Raw genomic sequence first — 15,757 nt, 5'->3', positions numbered from 1 at the left:
AAGTAAACCAAGTCTTTCCTTGGGTGCTTTGGATCATAAAGGGGGCTTTTTTATGCTTAAAAATTACCACTGGACAGCAATTTGTTGTATTTACTTGAGGTTTCAGTCCCACACCCATCCCACCCCATGATGTAGAGTACACGTGAAGCCTCTGTCACGATAATGGCTCTGCTCAAGTTTGTTCACTCAGTTTGTTTTGCTGTCCAGCTGTTGTAACCTGGGCAGTGGAAGCCACTCACAATACTGGTGCAGTGGACATAAATACAAGGCTGCAGGTGGTCAGTGGTATTCTGGCTCTCTAGAACCAGTCTAGTTCCCCCCAGTCTCAGTAGACTAGCCCAGGAATGTAGCCCTGTCCCAATTTTTTTATAAAGCTGATCAAAACAGAAGCAGTTTTTGAATGATCCTGTGGCCAGTAGAACCAGTCCATGAGAGAGAGGCTGTTCTCACTGCAGACAGCTCATAAAGCTCTGGTGGGCTTCCAGTCTCACTTGGTTTATGCACATCACTGGCACTAGAGCCACGTTGCTTGCTCTGAGCCACTCTCCATTGTATGGAAGTGCTTCATCTGCACGTTGCCTTTGTTGCTAGTGCAGAAAAGAGAAATTTTATACATGCATTGCCCAATTTAATTTCTGCAGTTAAATCTGAACAGTTCCTTAGCCAGCTTCCTCCATAGCCAACTACAGTCTCTAGCAGCCCAGGTTCACCTTTTTCCAGGTCATGCCCTCGTCCTGCTGTGCTGCTCTGGCCTCTTTCACTGTGATGTCTCCATGTCTGTCACAGCACTTACTCTATCTGCTGCTTTTTTTTTGGTGAAATGAGAGTTTTCTGGACTCAGGCTTGTAGCAGCCCTTGAGTGGATGACATCAGCCCCTGCTTTGCCTTGAGCTGATGTGAAAAGCTTGGTGCCAAATGAGCAGCAGAAACTGGAGCTGCCCATGGCTGTAAACCAAAGTCTTCTTCCCCAGCCAGACATCCCACTGGCAGCTCAGCCCTTCCTAGGAAAGCAACTCCCCTCTTCTGGGAAGGGGGAGGCTGTCCTTTGGAGTCAGCATCCCTCCTTTGACAGGAGGTAGTGCTGGATTTGCTGTCGCCAGAGCAGCAGCACCTGTGACACTGGTGGTACACAGGGTCCTTCCTGCAGTTCACTGTCAGTGTTGTGCAGAGGGCCTTGCACGTGTGTGAGCAGCCCAAGGCCAAGTTGGGAGGCACTGCTGCCTCTGCCCACACCAGCATGTGGTGTTTGGCAACACCTTTACTGAGCACCTCTGTTCCCCCTAACCCAAACTTCTGGGCTGGAGCAACTTGGCAGGTGCAGCTCATTGGTTTGTGTTTCACAGAAGGTCAATCTGAGTGGCAGAAAAGCCTTTTCTGGCCTTAAAACACGTGGCTCTACAAGCTTTTCCACCAGCTAAATTTAACTGGAGAATTGCTCCTGGCTCTCCTGAGCATGAGAGAATGAGGAGATTGTTTCACACCAAAGTCATTTGGCTGTGCAGGATGGAGCTGGGGCCTTCGCCACTCCTCCAGCAAAATTCCTAGGGTTCTTATTTCCATGTGTTAACGTAGAGTTGGGTTGGTTTGTGTTTTCTTTGGTCAGGAAAAATCTGCCTTCAATAGGGTAACGACTTGGGGAAGTTTCTCCTCTATTTGTTGCTTTTACCACAGGAGTGTGCAGTTTGTCCCAACCAGCATGTCATCCCATGCCTTGAGCCAGATGTGAGCAGGGCAGGTAGATGCCTCTGCTGTGAACGGAGTTGGGAGCAAATTGCTAAAACTAATCAAGCTGAATTCCAGCCTTTCCATCGAATGCATGTTGCTGTTAATGTATTTCATTGGATTCAGCAGGTCTCTGTATGCTCTCTGGATTTGTATTTCTCATTTTTATCTCAACAGTAACACAGATTCTTTTCTCTTTCCAGGGTGACTGTTGGATCTGTATGGAGCTCATGTCTACCTCGTTTGATAAGTTTTACAAATATGTATATAGTGTATTAGATGATGTTATTCCAGAAGAAATCTTAGGCAAAATCACTTTAGCTGTGAGTATTTCATTAAACCTTTTTGTTGAAGATAATTGAAAAGTTCTGATCACCCTCCATGTGAAAAGCTGGTTGGTCTGTGGAGTAGAACTGCTGCTGCTGTTTGCACCACACTGGGAATGGTTCTCCAGGATGCTCATGACTTTTCCACAGTGTGTTGCATGGTGTGAAAGGAGGTCCTGGGGTCAGTAATCAGTTCATAAACAGACCCCAGGACCAGCATCCTGATCTGTCTGCTTGAATGTGGGCACCAGCAGCACAGGCACCAGCCCAGACCAGAGAGGCTTCTGGCAGTCTTGTGCAAAGGCTCCCAAAAGCACTGGAGAACCTGGCTGATGTTTTCTTGATTTAACCTGCAAGTTCTGGCCTAATGAAAAGTCAGGTAATTGAAATGGTTGTGACCTGCTGAAAAAAATACAGCATAGGGCTTGAAATAAATTATTGCTCAGGATAATTAACAACAGAGATTGTTCAGGCTTCACCCCTTGCTTCCCTCTCTCAGAGTGGGATCTTTCCAGGTCACAGGGCATGTGTGTTCACTGAAGTCCATGCTCTCTCTTATATCACCTTCTGTTTGCAGAAAAAGATCAGAGAAAATTGCTTTTATTACGTGGCACATTACAGCATTGATATCTCAATGTATTAAATGCTTTTCCCCCCTGTTCTTGGAGTTCCAAAAATTTAATAGTCACAGGACTCTTACGACATCTGCTTATTTTTCATCTATTTTTCTTTCCTAGACTGTGAAAGCACTAAACCACTTAAAAGAAAACTTGAAAATCATTCACAGAGGTGAGTTCTTCGTGTCTTTTTATTTTAAGTTCATGTCTTTTCTTCTTTTCTGTTAAAATAATCGCAAGCATTGTTAGTGGCCTTTAAAGTGTAAATAGCACCTGCACCGCCGCGGGTCTGAGTGCAGGTTTTGAACTAGAGCCTGTTCTGTTGCCCCTCCAGCCTGTGCTTTTTCCATGTAAGTGTGATTCTCGGGTTGCTTGGGCATCTGCTTCTGCCTTTGGGCACGTGGCATCTCCAGGGCTGGCTCCATCCCCTCGTGCTCCCACGGGATCCTGGGTGCCAGCGCCAAGGGTGACGGCGATGGCGCGGCACTGCCGGCCTCGATCCTCTGCAGCTGCTCTGCTTGAAACCGAAACCTCCAGCCGTGACTTACTGCTTTAAATTTCTTTCCCCTGCAGACATCAAACCTTCCAATATTCTTCTGGACAGAAATGGAAATATTAAACTCTGTGACTTTGGCATTAGCGGACAGCTCGTGGACTCCATTGCCAAAACGCGGGATGCAGGGTGCCGGCCGTACATGGCGGTGAGTGGGATGAGCCCCAGGCTCTGTGGGATCTCACCCCCCCCATCCTCAGCCTGTTTCCTGTGGGATGAACACCCCTCTCCTGGATGAAACTGAGCTCTGGATTGAGTGCTGCTGTGGCAGTGTCATCCAGGCTATGGCAAAGTGACCAAATTCCTGGGTTTTTGCTGGGTTCCTGTGCTGCTGCCAGGGCTGTGGTGCTGGAGTGGAGAGGAGCTCTGTGCCTTCCAGCAGTTCCAAAACACCAGCACCCGGGGGAGCAGGGCTGTCAGAGTGCGGGTTTGTCTTGGTCTGCAATAAATCCATTTGCTCTGGTAAGATTATGTCACAGGAGTTATTGCAGAGCAGAATTATAGTGATTTTTGTAAACCACTTTAATTCCAAAGTGTGCCAGAACTTCATTCCAGGAGAATGTGATTCTGGAGAGCAGCAGTAGCAGAGCAGCTGTGTGGAAATTGCTGGGGCTGAGTTGTGGCTCCTGGGAGTCTGTCCTGCTTGTTTGCTGCCCTCCCCCTCCCGGAGAGAAAAGCTGTAGTGGTGATTTTGGAAGCTGTCTGAGGGTTTTAAACACTTCAGTGCTTCTTCAGGGTGCTTTGAAAATGCATCTCTGCTCTCACATGAGCCAGGGGTACCTTGTGCAGGGAGCTGTATGCCTGCTGCTGTTCATATAACTTCAATTTTAGTGCCTGTATTTAATTTTTGTTGCATATTTGTGGCCCTTTATGCTGAAAAATACTGTTTTCTGAATTCTTTTTATCTACCACCATGTAGAAAAAAGGAAAATACCTCTCTTTTAAGGTAGGGTTCCCATCTGGCCCAAGCCATGGCTCTCAGATGGTTTTTATCTGACTGTGGTGTCCAAGGCAAAACCTGTCTGCCCTGACTCTGATCTTTCTTTGAGCTGTGGGTAGGTGGTCAGCTCTGCTCAGGCTGTTGGTATAGTTACGCTATGACAGTTCCTGACAGGTCTGTAAATAGCTGCAGTGCTTCCTTTCCCCTGGGACGTGGGTGGGCGAGTGCTTCCTTTGGTTTTCCTTCTTCCTGTCTGTCTGTCCATGTGCACTCTGTGATTTGTGCAGCTCCATCAGCAGCTCCAGACTTGGGTGGACTTTTAAGTGAGCAGAAGTGTTGCAGTTCAGTTGGTGTTTTTCAGAGCCTTGGCATGGCACAGGGTTTGTGGGGCAGCCAGCAGCTGGCAAGCGATGTGGGAGATGACTGCCCTCTTCCCTGCTGCCCTCCAGCCTCAGTGACTCCTTTCCAAGTACATGAGCGTTTCCATGTACTGGGAAGCCTGGGAAATGGGGAGATGTCCCCAGTGTGCAGGCACATCTGCCAGCTGTTTCTCCAAGCCAGCAGAGGATGTGCCTGAAGGGATGCTGTGATCAAAGCTGGATATACCTGGGAAGGAGTCAGGCCGCCACACTCCTCTCAAAAGGAAAACAGTATTTTTTTTAAGTGTAAAATAGGCCAAGAGTAGTAGCTCTGTTCAGCCAGGGAGGCTCTGCTAAGGGCTGCTGGATGCTTCTCCCTGATGATAGTGTCTTGTTTTGCAAGGCCCACCAACCCCATGGCACTTGCCCCCTGAAGGAACCTGGTCCCCACATAGCTGTTGGTAAGAATGACACTGGATGTCAGCCAGTCTGGCTGCGAGTGGTCTGAGGAGGCAGCAGAAGCCATGTCCAGCTGCCAAGCAAGTGCTGTGTGCTTGAACCAAAATTGTTGGAGCTGTCACAGTGAGCGGCGCCTCAGCCTTGGCGCTGCAGCACTGGGAGTTTGTTTTGCTTTTGGCTTTCAGTTCCCCTGCAATTGTTACAGTGAGCAAAGGCCTACGTGTTGGTACCTCGTGTTCTCTGAAGGAAAGAAAGGCAGGACCAAGTTCCCAGGCAGCCGCTGACCCCTGGAGCAGCCTGGGCTGTTCTGAGCCCTCCTCACCCGTGCCCTGTGCTGGGGGTTTGCTCCAGGTGGGGTTCCACAGCCTTCACCCAGCAAGGAGCTGAGGTTGCTCCTGGCCAGCCCTGCACCCTCCCTGTGTCCTGCTCCCTGTAGTCCCTGCCTTGCCTCTGGCTAGAAGTGGGCTCTGTGTGCCAGGCTGGAGCTGGTGGCCTTTGTGACATGACTGCTTTTGCATTCTCAATGCTGCGGTGAACCCAGAGAGGAAGGGTGAGACTGAAAGTGCTTGGTTTAGGCAGGGGCAGAGGAGGGGACCCAGCCAGCATGAGGATGGATGTCCTGCCCTGCCCTGCTCCTTCGAGACCTCCAGGAGTAGAGTGTGATGGTGTCACTGTCATCCTTGGTCACTCAGATCCTTTTCCCAGGTCAGCTTGGAGCCTCTGGCTGCAAAACTGTGGCTTCTCACTTCTCCCTGGTGAAGGTGGACAGTCACTGCTGGCATCGGTATCAGGGCCAGCTGGATGTCCTTGTGTTCAGATGTTCAGGCAGAGATCAGGCCATGTAAGGAAAAGGAAAATTTCCCAAGGCAGGTGACAATGGCAGCTCTGACCCCTCTTTCCCAGCCGTGGAGGGGAAGGCTGTAGGGATGCAGGAGTTCTCTGAATCCTCTTCCCAAGCAGAGCCACTACAAAAAAGAGCCTGTTTGAGCTTTGCATTCCTGTCCCAATGCCCAGGTTTTAACCAGGCTCAGTCAGTCAGTTTTCTGCACTGTGGGTTTGAATTCATCCTCTTGGATGCTCCTGAATATTACTGTGTGTTGGACTTTTTATTTTTTCCGCTTGCCTCTGAAACTTGGCACCCAGCCATAGTTTTTTATGACTGAGAAAACAGATTTGGGAGGAGACTGAGAGACATGTGGCACCATCCCTCTGCAAGCAGGGCAGACTGAATGCAGGCTTTGCTGCCTGTGATGAAGCAAATGCTGGGGAGATGCCTGAGCTGTGAGTGCAGCCATCCCCACTCGTGTGCCACTGCTGCCACCCACATGATTTCAGCTTGGAATGTGACCTCTGCTTACTCATTCACTGGCAAAAATCGTCCCTGAGGTTTGCCCTGCGTGGGACTTCTCCTGTTCAGACTTGGCCCCTGAGATCACACGGTGTGGAGCCTGTGCCTGGCAGCCCTGCTGCAGTGCTGAGCCTGGGCTGGAGCCTCAGTGTTCCCACCCTTGTCCTGCCAGGGACACGGCAGGATGGGATTTTCCTCCTTGGCCCTTCAGATGCTTGGCTGCACAGGCAGCTTATAGCAACCTGTGGCAGGAGCCACCTGTGTAAGCCGACTGCTTGCCCAAAGTGTTGCAGGCAGGACATGAGTTCTGTGGAAGAGAGTATTAAAAGCAAGGGAAAAAACCATAATTTTGGCTACTGGGATTTAAGGGGAAGTGCCTGAAAGTCAGGTCTGGGAGATAGCTGCTTTCAGGAGACACTGGGTGTTCAGCTGGAAACAGCTCCTGGCTGCTGCAGATTTGCCGTGCTCAGGGCTTGACTGGCTGTGCTGGGGTGGCCCAGGGTAGCCCCTGCTGCCCTGATAAGCTCCCAGAAGGCTGATTGGAAGCCAGAATGTGACCATCAGGGTGGTGAAGATGCTAAGAGGGATGTGTGTTAAGCTCTAGGGTACTGGATGCTGGCCTTTCAAAATAACACCAGACAAGGAAGATCTCCAAAGTCCTGCATCAAAGATGCCTCTTCAGGTGCTGGAGAATCTGCCACAGTGCCCATAAAGTTGTCCTGGTCATTCATTATGCTCCTAATACCTCCATTTAATATGAGTAACTCTTGTGTTAATGGCTGGCTGTGGGCTATGGTTTCTTCTCCATTTGCAGAGTTAAGGAGCCCTGTTTTTGTCAGAGCCCTTTGCCCCAGCAGGTACTTTCTGCCTCGGATGTAGTCACCTCTTGAGCTTTTCTTTGAGGAGATTAGGGGCTGAGCACCTTATTCCCTTAAGGCAGATCAGCTTGTGTTTTATGGCTGGGCTATAAGCCCTCATTTTTTCAACATCCTTTTGCAAATGTAGACCCTGGAATTGTGCAAACTCCCTGTGTTGGTCTCACCTGTGGTTTACGTCACAAGAGCAGCTGTTCCCACCATGTTGCTCCAGCTACACACTGGTGCTCCCCTGGGATTTCCTGCTCTCCTGTCCTAGGATCCTCTGTCCCTCTTGAGTGTTCCCTGTTCCTTGTCTGCTCCTGTGAGTCAGCAGCCAGCCAGAACCCAGCTTACCAAACTCTCCAGACACACTGGTTTTCCAGGAGCCCTTATGTGTCACACTAGCAGTAGTTTTTATAAAACTCTGCATTTAGCAATGCTAATTTTATATTTTGATGGATATTAGTAGCCATAAGCTAAGGCCACCTTTGAGGCTCCACTGTAAATCCTTCCCACTCAACACACAGCAGTTCCACTCTGAACCCTGTCAGGTGAAGCATTTACTGATGGAAATTATTTGTGCTTGAGTTGGTTGGGGTCCAGACCATGCCCTGCACTAGGCCAGCTTTATTATGGCCACATTTGCCTTTTCTAACAAGACAAATCAGGTTGTTGAGAATATGCTGTACCAAGCCCAATGGGACCTGGTTGCCTTCAATAACGTTGCTGTCAATCTTTCTGTGACTAGCAAGTGTGCTCTGTCCACCAGCCCATCACTTTCCTGCTGTTGGGATCAAGGAATTCAGGTGTGGTTAGGAAAGCCAGCTGGGAGGGGATGGCAGCCCCATGCGAACAGAAAGCAGTGTCTCCACCTGGAAAATGCTGCTGGAGAAGTTTTTAAATGAAAGGTTCTCTCGGAGTAAATATGTAAAGGAAATAGGAGGGGAGGAAAGGCCATTCTCTGGAAATATGATCTCTGCTGATAATCTCTGGGCAGTCATGGGCTTCATGGCTGGCCTGGGCAAGGGGGAGGGACAGGAAATTAAAGAACAGAGGGGATTTTGAAAGGAACATCTGAATTCAACATCCAAGCAGAGATGAATATTTTGGCTGAAGTATTTTTTGATACACTACTCTGCTCTCCTGTGTAGGTGCAGAAGTGATGCACGCAGAACCAGTGTCTCTGCTGCTGTCCTGGCGGTGCAGAGGGGCTGGGCAGCTCTTCACTCATCACATCGCGTGTCCTTTGCTCTGCTGTGTCACTCCCTGGCCAAGGAGCTGGGTCATTTCCCTGGGACCAGGGCAGGCTGTGGCATAGGATGCTGCGTGACCCCTGCAGTGACTGTCACTGCCATATGGACCCAGAGGGAACACAGTGTTCACAGCTTTGTCCTTGGTCACCTGGAGAGGAGGGTATGACCTTAGAAGAGATTTTACCCAGCACAGTGTGACTGTGGTGCCTCAGTTGCTTGTGTGAATGACTCACATCTGTGCTCCTAAACCCAGGCTTTAGCAATGAGCTCAGCTTCTGTGAGTCCTGTGTGCTCAGGAGGAGATCCCAAAGCTTAATAAGCTTCACTGCACATAAGAAGCAAGATCCACATGAAATTAGGTGCTTCACCTCTAGCAGCCCCTTGGCAGCCTGTACCTGTCTCTGATGCATCCATATCCTGTCCCTTCACCCCATGAGCACATCCAGAGATGGCTCTCCACCTCAGCCATTTTCTTTCCTGCTTGCACTTGGCATCAGAAGGACACCTGGCCCGAGCCAGGCTTTGTCTGCAGCCCTCGTCCAGGTCCCCAGAGTGTGACATGGTGACTCTTCCTTCCTTGGTGTTAATTGCTCCCATGTGATCTACATGGAAAATTCTCAGCATTCTTCCTGCTCTGTATTTAGATGGGATTTATTTTGGTCTGTCCTGCTTTCCCTTTAACTGTGCCACCATGGTCTAGGGCCAAATCCCCGGTGCTCTGTTCGGTCACAGGAGCAGGGTGCCCCTCATGGGTGCCTGAGACACCAGCTCTGTCTCACCAGTGCTGCCCATCCCACCAGTCCCTTTGAGCAGTTTGGCCCTGCCCAGAGCAGCTGCTCCCTGTGCAGTCCCCTCCTTCATCTGCAGCCTGGCAGCTGCTCTGCTGTGGCACATCCCTGTGCATTTGTGGTGTGGGGGTCACAGCATCCTCGTAATTTGATGTGTCCAGAGCTGGTCCATCCCTGGCGGCAGCTTCCAGACATCATGATGTGTCCCCAGTAGAGTTCAGGGCTGGGTCAGCTGCTGCTGCACTTTTCTGCTGCATCTGCCATGAAATTGTATTAAAATGTGTCTTACAAAGCAACCAGGGCTTTCAGGATATTGCCTGTACCCCTTAATTTAGAATTTATTGCTCAGGTATCTTTATTATTGTTGTAGTCAAAACTGAATGAGACCCTGTTTCTTTTGACACGTTAATTATTATATTTTTAACTGAAGAAGGAAGACTGAGGTTTCTCATAAAGATGACATGCAAGGCATAAAGATGTTTTTTGCTGGTTCATCTCTGGATAACTTGCTCTTAGGTGTGAATCACCCATGTCTGGCTCAATATTGCTTTCTATGAAAGGCATTTTGGATGTCTTAAAGCCTTGTAACATCATAGTTGCCTTCAAGGGATGACCAAAACCTTGTTAAGAGGAGATTTTCTTAAAGCACATTGTTTTTAATAGTTTCTTAGGTTTGGCAACCAGCACTGGATGGGGAGAAGAGTTCTGGTAGATGCTGCTAAGCCTCACTCCCCAGCGTGGTGGATGAGATGTTGATTCCAGTTCTTATGATCCCTTGGGAACAACTTGGCTGTGAAAACAGAGAAAGTGAGACTTTGTGCTAAAGAGATCCCAAAGTTAAACAAAACTGAATAAATAAGACAGTCACAATTTTTCAAGGTATTTGTGCAAGAAGAAGAAAAACCCGAAGCATTGGACTGTGATAAGTTGCCATTTCTGATCCCTTTTACACCATACCTCCATAAAAATCAGTGCTTTAAGTGATTCCTCGAGATGTTTCTCTGCTGGGGTTGGATGGCTGCCCTGGCCACAAGTTTGCCTCCGGAGCTGTGCCAGGCTCAGAGTTCTTTCTAGGTTTGCAGATGCTTCTTGTTGCTTCCTGCATGGCACAGAGCTTGACTGATCCTTCTTCCTGTTTCAGCCGGAAAGGATAGATCCCAGCGCGTCCAGGCAAGGCTACGACGTGCGCTCAGATGTCTGGAGCTTGGGGATTACGCTGGTGAGTGAGGGGCTCTGCAGCCTGGCTGCCCTGTGCAGCGTGGGGGGTGTCACACGTGGGCAGCGCAGCCCAGCTCCTGTGGGTGTTGTGATTGAAATGAGCACTTCAGCCTCAGGAACAATCTGAATGCTCTCCTGGTAGATGGCTCTCCTGAGCCCCTGCAGCTGTGTTTTGCAGAGAGCAAGATGGGAGCAGGGAAGAGGTGTTGGATTGTAAATGGATTTTGTGTTCAAAATCTGAGATGAGGAGAGGTGCTGAGCGTGGTGGTGCAGAGCACCCAGCCTGTGTGAATAAGCCTCTGACAGCCCTGGCAGCTGCTGTGCTTTGGCTGCACAGAGACTTTGGTTAATCCTGGATTCTGGGATTCTGATTCCTCACTGGCTTAACCACAGCACTGCTACCTGCACACACTGATACAGTGAGAAGCTCTTACTTTCTTCAGGTTGTGAAGCAGAAGAGAAAGCACAAGCAATTAAGTATGAACCAGTAGCTTCTGTTTTCACCACTGATGTTTAAAAAACCTCATTTTAATTATCCTGTGAAGAGCAGGGAGTTGGATTTGGGAATCCTTATGGGTCCTCTCCAACTTGAGATATCCTATGATTGTATTATTCTCATTATCCATTTTCTCTAGTGGTTGTTAGGATGCTTGGGAAGGGACTGGAGGATTTTATTCTCCTACACTGGTTTGTTTTGTAGCCAGTGGAGGAACAGACATGGCCAGCACAAAAGCATGGCCTGGTCAGGGTAAATCTGCCATGTTCCTCACAGAGGCAGCAGAATTTACTGCTGGGTAAATTCTGCTTAGAATCATATAGGAAATAGGATGAAGGATCTCATCTCAGTCTTCCTTCTGGGGGGTTCAAGGTTGTTGCAGGCATTTTCTTGCCCTGACTGAACTTACCTGGTGTAAACCTGCCTGGTGCTGTTGCTGTCTCTCTGCAGTACGAGCTGGCCACGGGGCGATTCCCCTACCCCAAGTGGAACAGTGTATTTGACCAGTTGACACAGGTAGTGAAAGGAGACCCACCACAGCTGAGTAACTCAGAGGAACGGGAGTTTTCCCCAAGTTTCATCAACTTCGTCAACTTGTGGTAAGTGTGTGCTGCTGAAAGCATTTGGAGTTGGCTCGTTTCCTTGGCTGGTGTTTGGCAAGGGTCATGTGTCCAGCACTTCCTGGCTTCTTTTCATGTTCCTGCACCAGCATATGGGTGAAGACCTCTCACATTTTAGTGGTTTGGAGGTGATAGGGGATTTGTCTGGGTTGGGACTGAAGGGCAGACCTTGGAAACTGCTCTTCAGGAAAGGAATTAGGAGAAAACCTCTGAGAGGCTGTGCTAGAGGGAGGCATGGTAAGGAGGGAAGTTTCCATGGCAGGACGTTTGTGTCAGACACAGCCCCAGCCCCTGCCTGCACAGCTGGGATGGCTGAGAGGGAGGAGGGAGGGAGGGAAGTTGCTCCTGTGGTCACTCACAGTGCAAGGATGGGTTTTCCAGAAAACCAGAGGTGGTGAGTCCCACTGCGACAGCATCATGTCCTGTAAAAGTTTGTTTGATGTCTGTAATGTTTTCCCTGATCCCATGTTCTCCTAATTATCTTTATGCTTTCTTCAGCCTTACAAAGGACGAGTCCAAAAGGCCAAAGTACAAAGAGCTTCTGGTGAGTTCTCAGTGCTGCATCTGTCAGTGCCTCCAGCACACAGCTCACACAGGGCTGGGCTCAGGCAGAAGTGAGATCTGAAGGAGCTGAGCCCTGGATTTGGGCAGCAGAAGGGCCTGTCTGTGGTGGGGGTCTAAAGGAGAGAGGGCAGCAATGCTTTTGGCCTGGATCAGTCACATGTGGCAACTGTGCACCTTCAGGGAGCTCTGGGCACCTGGAAGGCACCTCTTCAGAGGCCCTGGTTCCACAATCAGCCCTGGGGTTTCACATCTCCTGATGTGAAAGGGGTTTGCCTGATGTCCTGGTCCAGAACCTCCCTGATGAGATCAGCTGCTCTGATCTTGCCAAGTGCTGCTTGCTGTGGGCAGAGCATAGGGTCAGGGCTCAGGAGAGCAGGGCTTGGGTTTGACCTCTGCAAGCCACTCCCTGTGACTCCTGTCACTCTCCCCACTGTGACAAAGCTGATGATGAAACCTCTCTTGAAAGTATTTCAGTAAATATCAATGCTACAGAGGAGCTGCTGGTCCTGCACCCTCACTACCTCCTGCCTGTCAGCTCCTGACCCTCTGGAGTCCTGTCCCACCTCCATTAACCTCCCACGTTACAGACATGGATTCCCAATGTGGAAAAGCCATGGCCCAGGCCATGTCCTGGTATCCTACAGCCACCACAAAGCCGTGTTCTTGCCCCAGACAACTTTGCCTGCTCAGTTTTTATCTGAGGAGCACATGCCAGGAGGGTGACCGTAACTTTGTTGTTTTTTATCTGATTCCAGAAACATCCCTTCATCCTGATGTATGAGGAACGCACAGTGGATGTTGCATGCTATGTTTGTAAAATCCTGGATCAAATGCCAGCAACTCCCAGCTCTCCAATGTACGTGGATTGATACTGCTGCTACATCAAACTCTAGAAAAAGGGCTGAGAGAAAACAAGCTGTAAAGAATTTTCATCACATATTGCAGTGTTTTTAATGCTCGCCCAGACACCATGTGCAATAATATTGGTGTTATTTCCATCCTGTCTGTATACTGTTGTCACATATAAAGTGCATCCCTGTAATACCTGATCACACAGTGTTAGTGTTGGTCACAGAGAGACCTCATCTTGCTCTTTTGTGGACATACTCATGAAATGTGGAAATAAGTACATTTATTTGTTGACCGTGATTGGATAGCACCTAAAATTCATTTCTAGACTCAAAACTTGGAGACTCCTCAGCAGCTACTGGAAAGATTTTTCTCTCAAACTCTTCCAATTGTTGTTTCAAGTAATAATAAAAAGCAAACAAACAAAAGTTAGGCGTTGTCTGTCTGAACATTAAGAGACTTTGCCTGGAGGGAGAAGAACTTGCTTAACCAACAAGATGCTTTGCCTTCTGGAGCTGGAAAGGCAAAGGAGAATTTTATTCTTCACAAAGTGCAATAGATTTACTGCTATGAAATTCTGTTGCTTTACAGTCGCAGTGTACTTTCTGGGGACAGTGTGCTCAGCTGAACTTCCTGTTAAAGAGAGATCATGTTAAATATAGTGAATATGTCTTTACCAAAAATATGTTGCGTTGAAAGAGGCTAACATTAAACTATTGAGATGGGACATAATGTATTCTTCCTCCTTTTACCAAGCCAGCCACTCTTCACTCTTAACTAGGTGTCCTGTAAATTGTTACCTGGTAAGATAAGACCTTTGACCTGAAGAATTATTAAACTACTTGATTGAATTTAATCTGCTTGTTGACCTGGTTTATAGTGCACAGTGCTCACCACCCACTGGCTTTGCTTTGCCTTCACCCAGTGCCATCCACAGAGGCTGCAGCTGCTTGAACGGGCCACCAGCTGATGGCTGTGAGTGCTGGCCAGTGTTTCTTGTGTTCCTGCTGTCCCCAGCCCTGGTGCTTGTGCCTTTGGCCCAGCCCAGCCCTCCCAGCCCCATGTCCCTCACAACTCCAAACCTCAGCTCTTCCTTCTCGCCAGTGCAGGCAGGATGGAGGGGTGGCCCTGGCTGCCACGGGGCTCTGTGCCCGTCACACCCTGCTGAGCTTGCTGGAGACAGTTCGCCACCACGGGGAGATTGAACCTCTTCTGTGACCTCCACAGCTCTTGGTGCTACACCCAGAGCAAACCTCTCTGAGACTGTTGGGTGCAGAAGGAGATGAGGTGGAGATGAAGGAGCATCTAACTCCTCTCAGCTGGCCCAGCAGGGCCAGGCAAGCTGTCATCTTCTGGTCCATTCTTAAGTGAAACAGCACATCAAGCTTTTCTGGCTGTTCAGTTGACATATTTTTCAAAGATTAATTTTTCCTGAAAACTTTTTTCCCCCCAAATACTGCAGTTTTCAGGTGTTTAGTAGCACACCAGGGATAAAATGGAGGCTGCAGGGTCTCTGCTTTCCATTTTGAGCTGTCTGATTTAGGTGCTTGGTAGGACTTCATCAGTTTTAGAGCAACCTCCCATCAGAGCTCGGCCGCAAGCCCGGACCCAGGACGCAGAGGGAACGGAAACACCGTGGTGCTGGCAGGATCCCAAGGAGGGGCTCCCCACGTCCAACCAAAGCCACCCCGTGCCAACAGCCCAAGCTGAGCGCTGAAGACCAAGCAGCACATCCCAGCAGGGAAGGAGAGCCGGGGCCGTGCCCCAGACACGGCTGGTGCCTATCGGCCGCAAAGGCGACGCGTCCCGCTGGCTGCCAGAGCTGCTCCTGCTGGCACTGAGGCTGGTGTGAGCCTCTGGGATCCCTTGGTCCTGCCCTTCCTGGATCATGTTCCTCTTGGGCTGCGCCTCTGGGATCCCTTGGTCCTGCCCTTCCTGGATCATGTTCCTCTTGGGCTGCGCCTCAGGCAAGGCAGTCAGCAAAGTCTTCCCCAAACAGACAAGGCAGAGGTTTCTGCAGGAACTGCTCCTTCCCGACAGCTCTGGTGCATCCTGCGTAAGGATCAGTTAGACCCAGCATGTCTAAAACAGTCTTTCTGTCCCCATCCCCAGAGCCTCTCTCAGGTAAATCCCTGTGGAGCTGTGACTCCTCTCTCCAGCCTTCAGCCCCCAGAATGAGACTGCAAGTGCTCCAGGCTCAAGGGGTGCTGGCTGTGGGGGCTGAAGAGACCCACACCCAGGAAGGGCAGCCACGTGTGGGGCTTTGTCCCTCCCTTTGGGTATTAAAGTCTGACTCCCTTCTCCCCGGTAACAGGGAGCCCAAAAACCTTTCAGAGGGCCAGCACTGAGATGGATCCTCCCCAAAACCAGACGTGACTGCCTTGCTCTGCCCTGTTGGGGTGGCTGGGTCTGTGCTCTGGTGCTGACCCATCTCTAGCCCAGGACCAGTTTGCTGGGAATGGAAATGCAAAGATTTGGACTGCCAGTGACAGGAGTGAGGTGCTGTTGCCTGAGTGGCTGTACAGGACAGGTTTAGCCTATTCAACATAGATTATTATAAATTATTAAGGGTGCACCATTTATTGCAATGTATCTTTATTAAAAAAAAAAAAGAAAAAAAAGGTGTATAGTGTTCAGAAGCTGTGAAAATAGTGTAAGAACTGTACATTGTGAATTCTGGTTATTATTTTTTTTTCTTGTACCATAGAAAAAAATGTATAAAAATATCAAAAAGCTGATGTTGCAGGGATGTTGCCTTATTGTCTGTAAAATGAAGCTCAGGAACATA

General features: G+C 49.4%; 1 protein-coding gene across 1 annotated transcript in view; it reads left to right on the top strand.

Moving 5' to 3' along the window:
* Positions 1-14,780, top strand: part of MAP2K4 (mitogen-activated protein kinase kinase 4) — a 75,007-nt gene extending 60,227 nt beyond the window's left edge. Inside the window, exons 5-11 of the mRNA XM_082294315.1 lie at positions 1,926-2,045; positions 2,786-2,837; positions 3,239-3,366; positions 10,364-10,441; positions 11,387-11,535; positions 12,055-12,100; positions 12,876-14,780. Of these exons, the coding sequence (XP_082150441.1) occupies positions 1,926-2,045; positions 2,786-2,837; positions 3,239-3,366; positions 10,364-10,441; positions 11,387-11,535; positions 12,055-12,100; positions 12,876-12,989 (687 nt within the window). The 3' untranslated portion in view covers positions 12,990-14,780. The remainder of the gene's footprint in view (positions 1-1,925; positions 2,046-2,785; positions 2,838-3,238; positions 3,367-10,363; positions 10,442-11,386; positions 11,536-12,054; positions 12,101-12,875) is intronic.
* Positions 14,781-15,757: the final 977 nt, after the last annotated feature.

This window comes from Coloeus monedula (genome assembly GCF_965178545.1).
Source record: "Coloeus monedula genome assembly, chromosome: 19".
NCBI classification, from domain to species: Eukaryota; Metazoa; Chordata; class Aves; order Passeriformes; family Corvidae; genus Coloeus; species Coloeus monedula.
This window is presented reverse-complemented; position numbering and strand designations above follow the sequence as displayed.